At 35.2% G+C, this 17,650-nt stretch overlaps 2 protein-coding genes across 2 annotated transcripts; one reads left to right on the forward strand and one right to left on the reverse strand.

Annotated features, from left to right (window-relative positions):
• The first annotated feature begins 628 nt into the window (after positions 1-628).
• On the forward strand, positions 629-2,902 carry mfsd5 (major facilitator superfamily domain containing 5). Its single transcript, XM_016510827.1, is given in 4 exon segments — positions 629-789; positions 975-1,070; positions 1,183-2,409; positions 2,412-2,902. Coding segments are annotated over 2 exon segments (1,449 nt in total). The 5' UTR covers positions 629-789; positions 975-1,070; positions 1,183-1,260; the 3' UTR covers positions 2,712-2,902.
• A 3,209-nt stretch (positions 2,903-6,111) lies between these two features.
• On the reverse strand, positions 6,112-16,126 carry gdap1l1 (ganglioside induced differentiation associated protein 1-like 1). The gene is made up of 6 exons (XM_016510881.1): positions 15,872-16,126; positions 12,941-13,133; positions 8,513-8,686; positions 7,793-7,887; positions 7,543-7,657; positions 6,112-6,762 (listed from the first exon to the last, which is right to left on the reverse strand). Exons 1-6 carry the CDS (start codon positions 16,049-16,051, stop codon positions 6,419-6,421), a joined length of 1,101 nt encoding a protein of 366 aa, XP_016366367.1. The 5' UTR covers positions 16,052-16,126; the 3' UTR covers positions 6,112-6,418.
• Between the last annotated feature and the right edge of the window lie 1,524 nt (positions 16,127-17,650).

Consider the following 17,650-nt stretch of genomic DNA (forward strand, 5'->3'; position numbering starts at 1 on the left):
ACACACAAAATATACAATATTTTCACACTTTTTTTGATGTTTTGTCAAAATAACGTTTTTAAACCGTGCATGATATAAATGTTCTGTATACTCTTACCTTAATTTTAGTTTTCTTCACTAATTTTATCATATATTTCACATTAATTTCAAGACACAAACATGTGCTTCACGGATACGGCTGTTTCCTTGGTAACCAAGTACATTTTGAAAAAACTTTATTAGTATCAAAATGTCGTGGTTAAATATTATTATTATTATTATTTTACAAGAAAATTCTTATTATTATTTTACAATGGCTGGTTTTATTTTGTAAGATTAAAAAGTCTGGGACAACCGAAATATAATACTTATAAATAAAAGGCACTGAATAAAAGATGAAGTCATGATAAAAAGTTCCAGGTTTTTATCTGACGCTTTTAACTAAACTTATAAGAACAAAAATAAACGATTAATCCAGCGTTGCTTGGTAAACTTGATGGAGCGTCCTGGTACATACCCTAATTAATATTCATATTGTCAGCCTGCTTAGTGACCAATCAGAGAGTGGTACTATGTGAACGCCGGCATACGTAATTAATATTCATAAGCTAAGCGTAGGCGTCTTTCGTGAGCTTTGCGTCATTACGTTTGAGTAACCCGGAAACACACACGGATGTTGTAGGGGAGGTAGGCGAATATTGAAGGCTGTTATGCTGCAAAATCATCTGAAATCATGACATAAAAAATGCATGTTATCCTCCAAACTCAGCGGAGGCTTTTCAAACCCTTAAGGAGTATGTTAAGAGTAAGGTATGTGTATTTAAAGCGCGTAACCCAAGAGTTACAGATGTTTAAAGCTTAGTTAACAAGTCCAGTTGAATTTCAAAAATGGCATTATTGTTTTTAATTTATATATATATATATATATATATATATATTGTGTGTGTTATTGGTCTGTTTCTATGTATTGATAATGATTATGTGGCTTATTTCAGAAGTCAACCTGTCAGTCTGTAATGATGATTTCTCTATTGGGCTCATCCAGCAGTTAATATTTTTTGAATGCCACATTATGAAGAATGTAACTTTTGGTAAGACATTTTTGATAGAAAACAATTCTTCTTAACATTTGAATAACCTTTAGTTCCTATTATGCACTCATTACACCATTTCTCATACTTTATGTTTTTTCCCATCTTGCAGATGAATTTCACTGGACCAAGAGCTGTACGAGGATGCTGATTTAGGATTTGGGACTTCTTCAGTCACCTTTTGTCCATCATGTTTGTGACAGCATACCTTGCATTTATAGTCTTGACGGGACTGTGCGTGACTTTAGAGATCACAGCCCGCCGTCTCACCTCGTCCCAGGCCATACAGACAGCCGTCGCCAATCCGGCATTCCGTCGGTTCCAGAAGCTCTTTCTGAAGGCGTATCTCCTGGCCCTCTGGGCAGACTGGCTGCAGGGACCTTACCTTTATAAACTCTACCGACATTACAACTTCCTGGAGTCTCAGATCGCCATTCTGTACGTATGTGGCCTTGCTTCTTCAGTGCTATTTGCCCCAGTGGCCAGCTGGCTACCGCAGTTTCTGGGACGGAGACAGATGTGTCTCCTCTTCTGCCTGGCTTATTCTGTCTGCTGCTTTACCAAGCTGTCACAAGAATATTTCATGCTCATACTCGGACGTGTTTTAGGAGGCCTGTCCACCTCTTTGCTAACCACTGTGTTTGAGGCCTGGTATGTGCACGGTCACGTTGACGTCCATGACTTTCCCAAAGAATGGATTCCTGTTACCTTCGGTAAAGTCGCAAATTGGAATCACGGACTGGCGGTTGGTGCCGGGCTGGTGGCGAACTTGTTCGCCGAATGGCTTGGTTTGGGACCGGTTGCTCCGTTTCTCTTGGCGATCCCCAGCCTTGCTGTCTGCGCCTGGTTTGTGCTGTCCGAATGGGGTCAGGAGGATAGACAAGAGGGTGCCAGTGGAGACAAAAATGGCCCCCTTCTCAACCCTCTAAACGCCCCCAAGTTGCAAATGTCAACATGGGTCCATGTTTGGCGAAGCTGTCTGGACGGGCTGCGCTGCTTGCTGTCGGACCGCCGTGTTATGCTTTTAGGTGGCGTTCAGGCTCTTTTCGAAAGCGTGCTCTATATTTTTGTATTTCTTTGGACTCCTGTACTGGACCCACACGGCCCGCCATTAGGAATTGTGTTTTCCTGTCTGATGGCGGCCAGCATGGCTGGTTCCACACTTTTCCGGCTGGCCACGTCGGCCCCGTATCGACTCCAACCTGGTCACCTGCTCTGCCTAGCTGTTCTGCTAGCTTTCTTCTCCTTCTTCATGCTGACATTCTCCACTGTGCCCGGCCAGCCCCGGCCGAGGGAATCTCTGCTCGCCTTCCTTCTGCTCGAACTAGCCTGCGGGCTTTATGGTATTTCCCGGCGGTGAGTTTTCTCCAAGGCCGAGTGGTTCCCATGGAGCGCAGAGCCGCCGTGCTGGCGTGGTTTCGTTTGCCTCTTCACCTCTTGGCTTGTCTGGGGCTGCTGGCTCTTCACGGGGAGGTGTCTGGGTCCGGTGCGGGGGAGGCTGGCAGTGGCACCAGACACATGTTTGCAGGATGTGCGGGGACGATGCTGGCCGCTCTGCTTGCTATCGTCAGCCTTTTCACCTTGGGCAGGAATGATGCCGACCTGAGACTAGAGGGGACCAAATTAGAGGGAGAAATCTGAGTTGTAGAAAGACGGACACTGGATTTCAATAGGAGGACTTTGGTTTTATATGCTTTGTTTTTCTTTATGAATGTTGTCTTAGTTAATTGTATATAATTGTAATAATTGTATTTATGGGTCAAACAAATCATAAAGTACATGGTTTAATTTTTTTCTTCCGATTGCAATGTTAATAGAATCAATAAACTCTTTAAAATCTGCAAATGTTTTTACTTTTATTTATTTATTTTATCAAATCAGCCATCCAGCCAGAAAAGCAAGAACAGATGTTTGATTTTATGCTTAATAGGAATGTAAATCTTGGATTTAATCTTTTTTGTCGACTTTTTGTTTGAATTAGAACAGGTTTTGTATTTCTTTTTAGAACTGATTGATCAGAGGACTCATTGATCTGAGCTTATTCTTCTCAGTTTTTGAGTAAAAACAAAAGCATTTTTTGTGGATAATTTTGGCTCCAAAAATATTGAGGTGCATAAGGTCAGATCAGTGAGGCCTACGATCAATCAGTTCCAAAAAGAAAAACAAATCCTATGCTAATTGAAAGAAAACAAGTTGATAAAAAGATTGAATTCAATATTTAGTAATAACATAACATAATGAAAGATATACAAGCGATATTTTGTAGCCAGGGCATTTTTTTTTTTTTTTACCAGGAACACCTGCTAATGTAACAATGTGAACAACTTTTTTAAAAAAGTACAAAAATGTTCACATGGGAGTTGGGAGTTGTTTTACCCTTTGTGAGCAAAGTCAGCGAGTTTTTGTCCAATGCGATAACATTAACTAGCATTTTTGAGAACAAGAATATCCTCTCTGGGTTAAAATGACCAAAACGCAACAAGACCAGAACGCAACAAGAGTGTTGTTTAGAATGACGGTAACCTGGGGTTAAGCGCAGTGTGCAATGTATTTCTTATTTTAAAAAATATTTAAAAAAATTAGACTATCATCTATAGCTTGTGCTGCACACAGACCATACAAAGAGGTTAATGTAAGCATTTTCATTTATTGAAATCAATGGCAACTGAACAAATTAAGGCTTGTGAACAAACATCTTAGAAAGCACTGTAAATAAATGTATTTTTAAAAAATATAAAAATAAAAATTACAAAATAAAAAAATCTATTGTGAATGACCACAGACATCAATATACAGTATTTCTCATGTATTAATTTAACTTCCAGTCATTCCGTTTCAGAGTAGGGATCACCACTTATCGCAATTTATAACAAACATTCCAGATTAAGTACATTTCTATGTGAGACTCAACGTGCTGAGATATTAATCGCAGACATTGTACTGTACATTTGTTGTAGTTATAGTAATGAAAATAACTAACAGCAGTACATAAAATTTAATCATAGAGTATTAATGCATCTTCACAGTTGTATATGGCTTGTGTGTGAGGTGGTATAGATCTCTCATACAATGTATATAATTCAGGTATATTCTTGTGTTTACTGCATGGCAAACATTTAATGGTCTCTCACAGTTTATTCTAAGTCAAGTTGAGTTTAATGTACAAGTGAACATTACTGGAAAACTTACAAAGAAAGAAAAACCTATCATTTTCTTTGGTTATGAACCCATTCAATTAAACAGTGGCATGCTTAAAATGGATATACTAGTTTAAATGATCATTTGATTTTTATTACAAGTAGTTTTTCTATTGAATGTCAAGGTGTGTTTGCGTTCATATTAAAGGTCGCATTATCTTTTACGCTCAGAACTGGAACTTCACATTCACATTTCTATACCACCTCTATTTCAAGAACTTTACTCATAATGTGACTCAGTAGACTTTTGAGGACTTTGCTAGTGATTAAACAAAAAGAAAAAATACAGTTAAATAGGAAAGAAAATGCTCAGATTGGCAGTCTTATGAGGAACATTCTGTTCTCTTCAGTGTTTTTGGTTTTTGCATTCTTGGTAACGTGTAATATTCTGAAAATGTAGGCCTGTAAAATGTTTGCAATCACTGATTCTTCTCACCGAATGCCGAAGCAAATAGTTTCAGACCAGAAAATTGTCATGCTAACTGCGATGTGTTGCATTCTGCTAATGAACAGTGTTTCAGCTGTGATCTGCACTAAAAAGTGAATGACTAGATGTCGATGTGGATGCGGAGTTTCTTAAAATTAGAAATGCAAAGTGTTTGGAAACCCCTCAATTGCTGATAATACAAAATATGAATGTTTAAGAATTCAGGGTTGATTAATAAACATTATTTTGGGCTTTAAAGTTGGCTTGGCCATTGTGCTGTACCATATAACTGACCTAACCTACAAGTGTCCTAAATGGCAGAATGTAGTGCTGGGCGGTATGACCAAAAATGTATATCACGGTATTTTTCAAAATTATACCGGTTTCACGGTACATGAAGGTATTTTTTTTTCATGCATGACCGGGTGTTAACCATATTTTCTACTGATTGAGAGAGGCAATACTGCAGTATATTGACTTAGAATGCCCTATTTTACTGTCATGATGAGTGAATATTGTCAAAAAATACCACACGAAATAGTGACTAAACACGACCCCTTTGAATACATGTTAAGCAGGAGTCACTCTCATTTATAATCGCGGCATCGTCTGATAAAATCAACATGCATCTAACACTAAAGAGCGGCTATGTGGTTGTTTTGGCTATATTACTGTTTTGTCTCATGCAGCGCACTGCCTGCATCTGAGTAACAAACTAAAAAAAACAACAAACAAAAAAGTGCATGTGATATTAATAGACGAACTACGCTCATATTTATAATTCCAAACAATCTGTAAGCGACAGGTGCTTGGAAACGCTGTTTTGTACTCATTTATTGACGAATCGGCTGCGGTGGCCAACTGAATGCACTGCTTCTCTGCCGCTCACTGCACAGAACAGACGCCGAGAGAGGTGACACTTCTCCGGGAAAGTCAGACCTCGCGTTCGCGGGACAGCACTGGCGAAATCTTCCAACTGAACCATAGCTAAGGTTTATCCAAAAAAGTCGCTAGGTTTGTCAGTATGAATATTCCATGGAAAAAAGCCGCTAAAAGGGTCTGAAAGTTGCTAAATCTAGTGCTAAAGTCGCGCTCGTGTGTGTGAGACGCGGGAGCTGCTGGCAGGGGGCGGTGGATATTTGTGGCGGTCAATGTGGATATTGTGGATGAGTTCTTCTGTGTCATCACGTTCTATTAGTTCTACAGCTTCAGTTTCGGAACTTTCACGCTTAGTAACACATACAGCTGTTCCCTCACCACAGTGCAACAGTGAAAAGGGACGCTTTCAAACAGTGTCGCGTTCCGAACGTTGTTTAAGCGACTGTATTGCGGTATTTTAAAAATTCATATCAGCAAAAATAAACATATTCGGTATGAACCGGTATACCGCCCAGCACTAGCAGAATGTGTAGTGTTTATAATCTGGACATAACAACACAACATAGTTATGCTGTATGCAAGCCTAATATGAATAAAATAAACCAGTAAATCTAAAAAAAAAAAAAAATTATGAAGGCTTTCATTACCAGAGAAGGCGCTGTTAAGAAGAATTCCTAGTCTTGGAATGTTCTCATTATATATTTATTTAATTATTCACCCAAGTAAGTAATAGTGTTAATCTCTGTATATTGTCTTGTTTTTCCTGCTCTCGTAAAACAGTGTTACCGAAAAGTTCGAACGTCACACAGATACACAGACACAAAACACTTACAAGAGCACATTCACTACATGTATTTCTTTTTTAAAAACCAATAGGCAAAATAGCCCATCCCCCCGAGAGAGCCCATTAAGAAGGATGCGCCAAAGAAGGATGGTGGCTTCTTTTTTACCATTCGGAATGCATTGGGTAGAACTGCAGAGAGCAAGGTCGTGTGGATGTCCCCCAACACCTTGCGGAAAGCGTAGCGCGTCTGCACACGCTCAAAAAACGACTGCAGGTTCGGCCGGCTCCCGTCCTCCCAGTATTTCTTTGAGAGTCCCAAGAACTTGAGCCTGTGCAATGTGGCTCCAAGAAAAATATCAGCTAGTGTAAAAGTAGGTCCACAAAGCCATAATTCGCACTTCTGACCTGTGTAGAACGGAGATACAATTTGTAGATATTCTTTAAGATCAAAAACAGACGTACTAAAACCATGAAGAAAAAAAAAACTTTTGTTACTTAAAATAAAATAAAATATGGAAAGGAAAAAAAAACTGTTGCAAAAGCAACATTTCTCATTTTCATTTAGTAATGTACTAAAATAACTAAATGGAAATAAAAACTGTACAGACATTAAAAAACTAATAAAATTACAAAAAAAAAATATTACTAAAACTTTACCTAAAATTCGAATTAAAAAAGGAAAATATAAAATAAACACAAATTCAAAATATTAATAAAACTACAACTGTATATAAAAAAAATGTATCATAGCTAATATTCATAATGTGAAAAAAATACAGACTAACAAATGTGAATTCATATGATTTACAGGAATTACATGGCAAAATGAATCTATAAAAATAATGCAGTATTCACAAGATTTAATCAAAGATAATGTTTTAAAAAAGATTTTGTATTTGATTTGATTTTAATAATTAAAATGCAATTATTTTAATTTAATTTTATCTTATTTTATTAAAACAATATAAAATAAGGTTATTATATTTATAAAATATTTATATTATTTTCTTTTATTATTTTTTTAGTAAAAATAAATTAAATAAGTTTATTAAATAAGATTATTTTATTTTATTATGATTATGTTTTCATTTGTTGTTTTGTTTAAATAAAATAACCAAAAATAAGTTAATTTTATTAGTATTTTAATGTTATTTATTTTAACTGTTAAGTGAACAGAAAACTTACCTTGATATTCCAGTTTTCTTTTTTCCAGCTCTGCCTCTACTTGGTCTAGCACCATTGCCAGCTCACCAAGAATTTTTTTCAGGTAGTTCACATTGTCATGGTCCAAGATCTTCGCCTACAAAAAAAAAAAAAAAAGTATTCAAGACAAGTACAATCTATTATTTCATTTTCATATTAAGATATGACTGCAGTTTAATCTCATATTTCAGCAGTATCCATCCTGTGATACACATCATGTATGCTGACTTACCATGAGCTTTTTCTGCTTGGAGAGGTATGGTTCTGTCAGCTGGGGTTCTTCATGGTCCAACTTCATCAGTTCAGATGCTGCATTGGCCAAATGTCCTGAGAGAAATCAGACCGAATTGTCTAGTTCAGTAAAAGAGCTTTTGTCTGGTTACATATTTACATTCTAAACCCCCAAATCCGAGAAGTTATCCAGGTTTTGTAGGAGTTCCTTCATGATGAGTTGTTTATACTTAACATTGTCGAGCAGCACATTGTGAACTGGCACTGTTTTCTGCTCATTTGTTAAGGTTCCTGACAACTAATTAAGGAATTTAATAAGACTTTACACATAAAAGCAAAGCAGTAACTGTGATAAACAACACCTATCATAAACACTCCCTCCAAGTCATGAACTATAAAAGAGATTTATTTGCAACTATGCCGGGTTTCAGTGACATAATTTATTTAGCTGCAACTCATTGGCTGGATCAACTCTTTGGCTTTATTTGCGTTGTACTGTAGATCCACTTTCGATGAACTCTGTATAAATAGGCCAGCATTAGAGCATTTTGTCAACATTTGAGACAGCAATTTTCTTCAAAACTTCACTTCTGAGAAATAAAAGGATTCCCAGACTAAGCAGGTTTCGCAAAGAGTCAGATGCTTTGCTCTCTGTGCATTTCACAAAGAAAAATGTTCTTTAATAGGAATTAATGGTGCACTGAATTGTAGCATCACTTACTACGTATTTCAGCAGTGGCGTACTTTGGGATCATGGAGTCGGTTGTGAGTTCAGGGTGCAGGATGCATCCGTGTGTATAAGCATCCATAGGCAGCCCATCCAGCAGCTCACGGTACTGCTGTACCCTTGCATACATGGGAGTTCCTTCATCTGGAATCAGCTGGGCTACTGTGTCTGAAAGAAAAAAAAGAACACACACAAAGATTTTTGAATATACATAAATACAGACGTGACTTTTCTGATGTGGTCATATAATTAACCTGCTTGCCTCCTTATTTTCAAATTGGTCAATGATTGACCTTTCACACAAAACCCCAAAATAACCAAAACACAAGAATTGTCAAAACTAAAGTGTGTTTTTTGTTGCAACATTTAAATCACAAGCCACTGATATTAACCCTGTAAAGCCTACTGTATCATATGTGACCCTGGACCACAAAACCAGTCTTAAGTCGCTGGGGTATATTTGTAACAATAGCCAAAAATACATTGTACGGGTCAAAATTATAGATTTTTCTTTTATGCCAAAATAAATCATTAGGATATTAAGTAAAGATCATGTTCCATGATGATATTTTGTAAATTTCCTACTGTAAATATATTAAAACGTAATTTTTGATTAGTAATATGCATTGCTAAAAACTTTATTTGAACAACTTTAAAGGCGATTTTCTCAATATTTTGATTTTTTTGCACCCTCAGATGTTCCATGAAGATATTTTGTAAATTTCCTACCGTAAATATATTAAAACTTAATTTTTGATTAGTAATATGCATTGCCAAGAACTTCATTTGGACAACTTTAAAGACGATTTCCTCAATATTTAGATTTTTTTGCACCCTCAGATTCCAGATTTTCAAATAGTTGTATCTCGACCAAATATTGTCCTATCCTAACAAACCATACATCAATGGAAAGCTTATTTATTCAGCTTATTTTCGAAAAATGGACCCTTGTGACTGGTTTTGTGGTCCAGGGTCACATATGTGTTATGCAAATTCCTAAGGCCTCTAAATTATTAACATGATCAAAACTTTGCTGAAAAACCTGTTTCTACTAAATGCCGTTCATTGTCTGATTGATAGTTCATATTTTTTAGCAAGTAAAAGGCCTTCAAGTATCAATCTAAAAACATCTTCTGTGAAATCTTTACTGATTTTTATAAAGTAAACTTAAGAAAAACCTTTACATTGTTAGTCATATTTTCAAATGAACAACTTACTGGACTGACGCAATTTAGGTTTACTTGATTATCCATACAAAAATTATGTTAAAATGTGAATATCAAATATGATACATCAAGCTTTTGATGAATGTTTATTTGTTCATCTCTCAGTCATCAATGTATTGCATTGCATTATATGATTTCCCCCCGCAATTTAAAGTACAGTGCTTTAATCATAAAACTAGGAATTTAAATATCTTACTAAGACATATTATTGGGAAATATAGAGTGACAACTGATATTTATATGCATTTTATGCAAGTAGTCTGTTATACTGTTCTCACTGATTTATATCGAAATTTTATCTTAATTGTTGGCCATATAAATATCAGCAACTTTCTTTCCACCTTAAGTATGAGCTCCATATACTCACTATATCACACTATATGAGCCATAAAAGCCTGATGTATCAGATATAGTACTCAAGAAAAACACATATACAATTTTTTAAAGACTTTTTTTTTTAGATTTTGTCAAAGTTCAATAAACTGTTCCATTTTTAAAAACTATTTCATATGTCTGGCTTTACAGGGTTAAGATGAATGGAAATGCTAACAGCAGCTTTATAAGATATTATGGTATTTTTCTCTATGGTCTTTGTCTCTTGGTGACCAATCTATGGACTGAAGTCAGATTTAGTCAAACATTTGGTGTCAACAACAGTGGAAAAAGCTGTCATATCTGGTAAAAAAATACGACTATAGTGTGGGGTAGATAGAGGATGGTACAAAGGGGTATCCCATTTTACACTGCTCTGCACCTCCGGCATGCTGACCTGCAGCTCTCCATGATCAATTCATCCGATAAATACAGGATCAAACATCTCTCTGTTACCCTGGCACACCACCAAGGCACAAACATCATGAAAATCTACCAGGTCTCATAATAAAATATAAATGAAAGCTGTGGATGGCGATTGTAAATTGGGTTGGCCAGTAGCATAACACATGTGAACAAGCATTTTCACAATTTGTTCTTTAGGACATAAACTCATTAACACCATTCACAACACAAGGAAATAGCAAATCGTACAGTAAATTTGTCAAGCACATTTTTACACGTTTACATGGTTTTTATGCATTCAGAGTCATCTGAATGAATTACGCTTTATTTTAGTGTTCGCAGTGCAGCTTCCAACACTAAATATTACATTTTTCATTTACTTTAGCCCTAAACCATTTAACATACAGACTTAGTTTAAACTTAATTTTTAAACAATTTCCTTTATATATATATATATATATATATATATAAATATATAGTTCATTTGCAAAAACAGATAACTCCAAAAATACACACATTTCAAAATCAAAATCTGAAAATCTTACATTGAAACAATAGTCAGTGCTCAAAATGCAAACTGAGTTTCATATCAAATTGATGCATCAAATATATTACTATATTACTGATAAATTTGTGTCTGGACACTCTAAAATGTAAAAGATAATTCAGAAGTGTCTGCTTCGATCTCTTTCATTGAGCTTGAGTGATCATGCTCAGCTGAGCTCTTATCACTTAAATGAGTGAGTGATCATGGATCAGAGACGAGCTTCAGTGAGAACACCCCCACACTCAAACTGTGAAGACATTCACAATGACACACAGCCATGCAGCCGTGTGAGAGAAAATATAGTGCACTACACTGATTGTGATTTAGCATTTGTATTGCTTACACAGGGCTATAGACGAAACAAATGTAGTTATCTTTAACACTCTATGGCATGATGTTGCCAGTGTTATTTTAGTATCATTGAGATACTATTATAGCTTTTATTATTTCTATTTAAAGTTTTAGTAATTTTGTTGTTTTTGTCATTTTTAGTAGTTTTTGTGTTTTATATATTTACATATAGTTTTTATTACTTTTTATTTCAGTTTAAGTTATTTTAGTACATCAAGTTAAACTAAATTAAAATGAGAAATGTTGCCTTGGCAACTAGCTGAAATAGTTTCAGTTTACAATAATAACCCTTGATATGTCAACATATAATTGCACTGTTGTCTTGAAACATAAAAAAAGAAAGATGATAAAGATCTAACATAGTTTTACAGTAGATTGAGAAAATGTAAGTACAGGAATTCCATGGTGGCAATAATGTATTTCCTCATTGGGATTTTTTATTGATTATAATACTGCAATTATTTATTTACTTCAAAACGTTTATAGTATATATAACTGTGTTTAAGCAAACATAATTATGATGTATGTTTTTTTTTTTTTTTTTAATGAACACAGTCATACAGAAAGGCCAAGAAGAAGAGTGCATGATTGACAGAGCTCTGCTTTTAAAAGCAGTTATAAGGGACACATTATAATGATTGCTCAATTTGGGATTGTAGAATTTCCAAAAGTATATTTCACAAGTTTTCACATACATTTAGTTAGAGAAGAAATTGATTTGTTCTTAAAGTAGTTTGTTTGTTTTTTCTGTCATATTCTTGGTACATATTTGCCATTCAGCACTAATTATTTATTTAGGTAACACTTTAGAATAGGGAACACATATTCACTATTAAGAGTTTTCCCTGAACAAACTCTTAATTTGCTGCTTATTAATAATTAGGTAGTTGTTAAGTTTAGGTATGAGGTAGGATTAAGGGATCTAAAATATGGTCGTGCAGTAAAAGGCATTAATATGTGCTTTATAAGTACTAATAAAATGCTAATATTCTAATAATATGCATGCTAATAAGCAACTAGTTAATAGTGAGAACTGGTCCTTAAAATAAAGTGTTACCTTTATTTTTTTTTTACTTAGAACTAAAAAAAAAAATAATATATATATATATATACAGTGGGTACGGAAAGTATTCAGACCCCCTTAAATTTTTCACTCTTTGTTATATTGCAGCCATTTGCTAAAATCATTTAAGTTAATTTTTTTTCCTCATTATTGTACACACACAACCCCCTTTTTTAATAAATCTGCAAAAATGTCAACAATTCTGTGTTTTTCTGTCAATATGGGGTGCTGTGTGTACATTAATGAGGAAAAAAAAATTAACTTAAATGATTTTAGCAAATGGCTGCAATATAACAAAGAGTGAAAAATTTAAGGGGGTCTGAATACTTTCCGTACCCACTGTATATACATATACACACATTTAAAAAATCATAATGCATACCAAAGAACTGGTACAGTAACAAGCAATGTGTATTTATATAGTCATGAGTAAGTGGTTTGATTAATGCCAGCCATACCTCCGATAAAGTTGGTCTCTATATAATCAATGATTTGGTTGTAGTCACTGACAATCGTGTCTCCATGGATGAAAACCGGCACTTCCTCCCCTAGGTTGAGCCTCATAAACCAAGGCTCCTTGTGCTCAGTGAGAGGCAGACTGACATCCCGTTCTTCACACAGCAACCCTTTCTCATTGATCACCAGACGCACCTGCCACAAAACACACACACACACACACACACACACACACACACGACATCATCATGACATCATACTGCTTCGAGACTCTGAGAGCTTTAGGATTTTAGACAAGGGTTATTATAGTTAACTAAAACTGAAACTAAAACCATAATAATAATAACAATAGCATTTTCATTACTTGAAATATAGTAAATGTTAACTCAAATAACATAACATATAAAAAAGCAATTTATTTCAGCTTCTCATTTTAATTTAGCTTAACTTGATGTACTAAAATAACTAAAACTGAAATAAACAATAATAAAAAAAACTATACAGACATAAATCATTTTAGAAAAAACTAGCTACTAAAATGACAAAAACAAACAGCAAAATTACTAAAACTTAATGAAAACTCTAATTGTATCTCAATGATATAAAATTACACTGTTTTGGACTTTAAAAGAAAATGCTGTCATTATAGGCTACTAGGGAATTTTTTAATTAGCAGTACAGCTTTCAATTTTGAATAATACACTTTGCTGATAATATAAACTGTAACAAAAAAAAGTATTCAACTAAAAAATGCAAAATAAAAGCAAAATCCATTTCAGTGTTAATGTGAGCTTTGAAAGCAGTCTAGTTTTAATTAAATGTCTGGCTGGCCAGCTGTTAGACATTTTTATGGCTTGTAGGTCTAATTTTCTTCTTGTTCATAATTTGGCTCTAAGCAGTAATAACCAATGTGACTCTCATTCATTTTGTACTCAATATGCAAGGTGTAAAATGCCTGTTTGTATACATACTCTCTAAGGTCTACTGCAGTAACTATAGCAACTATACATATAGTAACTATAAATACAACGTAAGAACATTCTGAGCTCTGACACTTTGGCATGAAGCTAAACAGCACATTGTGTTTCATATAGTTACTTAAAGAGAATATCTGCTTGCTTTAAGTCTTGATGTACAACAGGAATACAGCTCTTGTTTTCTTCCAGTTTTAGCATTAAAGATACAATCCTGCCTCATACTACAAATCTAGATTAATCGGTCGATAAAACAAAGCGCTCTGACTGATGAGTGACAAGAGCATCAGCCAGCAGCTTGAGCAAAGCCTACTGAATGTCAGCCCGTATTCAGCTTTGACTGTGCCGAGGCCTGCGAGGTGTTGCAAAGTCAATAGACACATTTGATGAGGCACTTTATAACAACTGTGTGATGTCTGGATTCTACCACTTTACTTTTTACAGCTTCATCAAGATGATACATTGATTAAATACAATTCATGACCAAAACAAAGGCACATGACAGTGAAATTGAAAGTCTATTTTCTGAGATGACATGGTTGTTTTGATGCTCATCCCTAGTAAATGTTCTCCAATTAATATTTCTATAAAAAACAATCAAAATCTAATTTCTCTGGAGCCTTCGAGAGAAAACACACTCAATGGTGTCAAGCTTTGCCATGTTTAACTGTATTTCTCAGTCTGCTGGTTAGTAAATAGGAGATGGATTTTGGCAGGTCATTGATTTTTTGCTCGGCTTTCCATGCAAGTCTGTAACTACTGTAATCAGCAAAATGAATCACTTTGCTATCTGAGCCTCACCAATGTTTTGGTCAATTTAATATTGTTGTGAGGAGTCAGGTTTAGCTTAGGTAACACGTGACATTCATTCAAATCATGTAAACACCAGCAGCAGACTGACTGTGGAGAGAAACATCTCTCGCACAACAAACATGAGCCCGACACCTGGTAGGTCATTCCACCAAATAATGAGGCCTTTTCCATTATGAATCAATGATTTTTACAATAAGTTTCATATTAGAACATTTTATCAGACATTGAATGTCTTGAAGTTTTAACAAACTGCATTGTGCCATCTCACGCTATATTTTATAATTTTACTATACGCTGGAATATTGCGATGGTTGACCGTCATATTTAGCCATTACTAGCCTTGTGCTCAAGGTCATGACACTACAAGGAATTTAAACACACACACACACACACACATATGCTTATATATAAACTGCATTTTGTATTTACTTGCATTATCTTTGCGTAATATTAAAATTGGTTTGATGATCTGAATCTTTTAAGTGTGACAAATATGCAAAAAATAAAAAAAACAGGAAGGGGGCAAAAACCTTTTCAAGGCACTGTATATATATGGCCATTCAAAACTTACATTAACACTGAAATATATCTGATTATCTGATATAATAACACATAGTAAAAGTTGGTGTCAGTTTTAATTGTTAAAGTCATTATTTACACATTCATGAGGTACACAAAAGGCATTTTTTTCGTGGAGTGACACTGGCTGAAATGTGCACGAAGCAATTGACAGCAGAATACGAAATCACCGTTTGTTTTTCACAAAGCTACCTTATTTTAATGAATAATTTAGAGTGCCATCATCCTCCAGAGCAAAGCAACACACAACTCTGCAATGATAGCCTTATACCCGTTATAAACTGCTATTTATTTGCTCCCAAATCCATCTCATAGACACTATGCATAAAAGTGATCGATGATGTTTGGCTGCAGTGGACTTGAAGCTAACGTTAGTCAATTCAAAATGTTCCATCTTCTGCTGAGGGTTCGTAATGTCTTCATAAAGGACGCAACAGAACAGACAGGTAAGGCCAATTAAACACGCATCCATCCAGAGAAAGCGCTATATTATGTGACTGACATTATTTGTCCCACTGCATAGTAGCTATAGATTCACCCACCATTTTCATGCTGTGTTTTTCTTACCTTTTGAGAGCTGAAGGACTGAGTCCAGTGATACAGAACGAGCCTGTCTTTGGAGAATGGCTTGTGTTCTATCGTGGGCTCGTGACTCTCCTCTCCGTCTGTGATTTTGCCATCTTCGTCCCTAGCTGATATGGGCCACCAGCTACAGTTGGTGGGAGTAACATTGTTGGAAGACGCCATGACAGAGGATCTTGTGCGTGTGAGAGAGGAGCAAGGAGAGAGAGAGGGAGGGACAGAGGGGGAAGGAGGGAGGGAGGAAGAGCGCGGGGGGGATTTCATTTCAGCACCACGAACAGGGGCATCATCGACACGCCATCGGCAGCCGCACTTTCGAGCCGCTGCTGTACTCTGGTTGTCCACGATAAACGTGTAGAATAGGGCTGTCAAATTTTTTTTTTTCGAATTTCGAATATTCGTCGAATTTAAAATAAAAATCCACATTCGAATGCAAAAACGTTGCATTCGAATTGTAGGTGTGCGTTAAGGAGGCAGCCTTATCAGCGGCGCACAAGATGCGATGACGATGTAAGTGTCGTTGCATTATAATGTTTTTGTTAGCCTATCCAGTTGAAAATATTAAAAATATAGCGGAAAAAGAGAACATCAATGCGGAGAAGATCTTTACATAAAAACCGAAACCAAGCCGTTCACACAGAACGCATATTTCACGCATTTTCTAGACGGACATCTATTACTGTTGCACTCGCGTCTCGCACAAAAGAGCCGCATGTTTAGAAAGCCATGTAAAATTAATGCAAGTTTAACTTTGAAAAAAACACATGTCGAGACTTTATGGCGGGGTTTTCCCCATCCCACTGCATCTCATGTTTTTAAATGAAAAATGTACTCTGTGTGATTGGCTTTCCGCCCTTTGTATTAAACTATGCATACACACATGATGCTGTTTTGTTTATAGTTGTTTAAGCAACTTAATTCATTCTAATTTGTTTTTAAACATTATTTTAAACATTATGCACTTTTTTTCGCAGATAGTCATGTTAGCTTATGCTTTGAATGATGCGCCCTCTTGTGGCCTCAGGAGAGAAGCCAAAAGCTTTTCTTCACCCTAACTGAAATTATGCATTTTAAATTCGAATATAATTCGAATTTTGATCATATTTAAGTACAAAATTCGAATTTAGTTTTTTCAGCCATTTTGACAGCCCTAGTGTAGAAGGGTGCATGCAAAATACAGATTTCAGAAAAGATGGAAAGGATATCTAGTTAAAAATGCATAAATGTCCCATTTGTTATAATTTTGGTTTTACAAATTTTTGAAGAGAAAAAAAAAAAGTTTACCATTTTCTATAAATAGTGTTGATTTATTGGCTCCAACATGTCTAAAAGTAAAAAGTCTATGTCTTTGTGATATATTTTATGTATGTATGCATGTATTTATTTTGTCAAATAACAACAAAACGGATGCATGTTTGTTTCACCACATGGATGTGGCTAACAAAATATCAACAATCAAACAAGTAAATCAATAAATAATATATATTATGTAAATATATATAGATATCTCTGGATGGTTACATCATCTAGACATATTTTTTTATTTTAAATAATTACAAATAATAGCCTATAAAAAATTGAAACATGAAACAATACATAATGTATTTTCTTTATTACAATATAGTCTATAATATATATATATATATATATATATATATATATACCCACAGTGGTGTAGTGGTGATCCGTACTCCGTGAAGACAAGCAGCAGAAGTTAAGTGACAATGTGCAAATACTACTGGCCCATTTTGGGGTGAACTAAAT

Source organism: Sinocyclocheilus rhinocerous, unplaced genomic scaffold (assembly GCF_001515625.1).
Source record: "Sinocyclocheilus rhinocerous isolate Xijiao unplaced genomic scaffold, SAMN03320098_v1.1 scaffold714, whole genome shotgun sequence".
Lineage (NCBI taxonomy): Eukaryota > Metazoa > Chordata > Actinopteri > Cypriniformes > Cyprinidae > Sinocyclocheilus > Sinocyclocheilus rhinocerous.

What these genes read in the sequence shown, in the direction of transcription:
- gdap1l1 (XM_016510881.1), bottom strand. Translation starts at nt 16,051, where the DNA reads ATGGCGTCTTCCAACAATGTTACTCCCACCAACTGTAGCTGGTGGCCC. An exon ending in CGCCACTGCTGAAATACGTA is followed by an intron (nt 7,888 to 8,512) that starts GTAAGTGATGCT and finishes GATTTCTCTCAG; the next exon opens with GACATTTGGCCAATGCAGCA. An exon ending in AAGAAAACTGGAATATCAAG is followed by an intron (nt 6,763 to 7,542) that starts GTAAGTTTTCTG and finishes CGTTCTACACAG; the next exon opens with GTCAGAAGTGCGAATTATGG.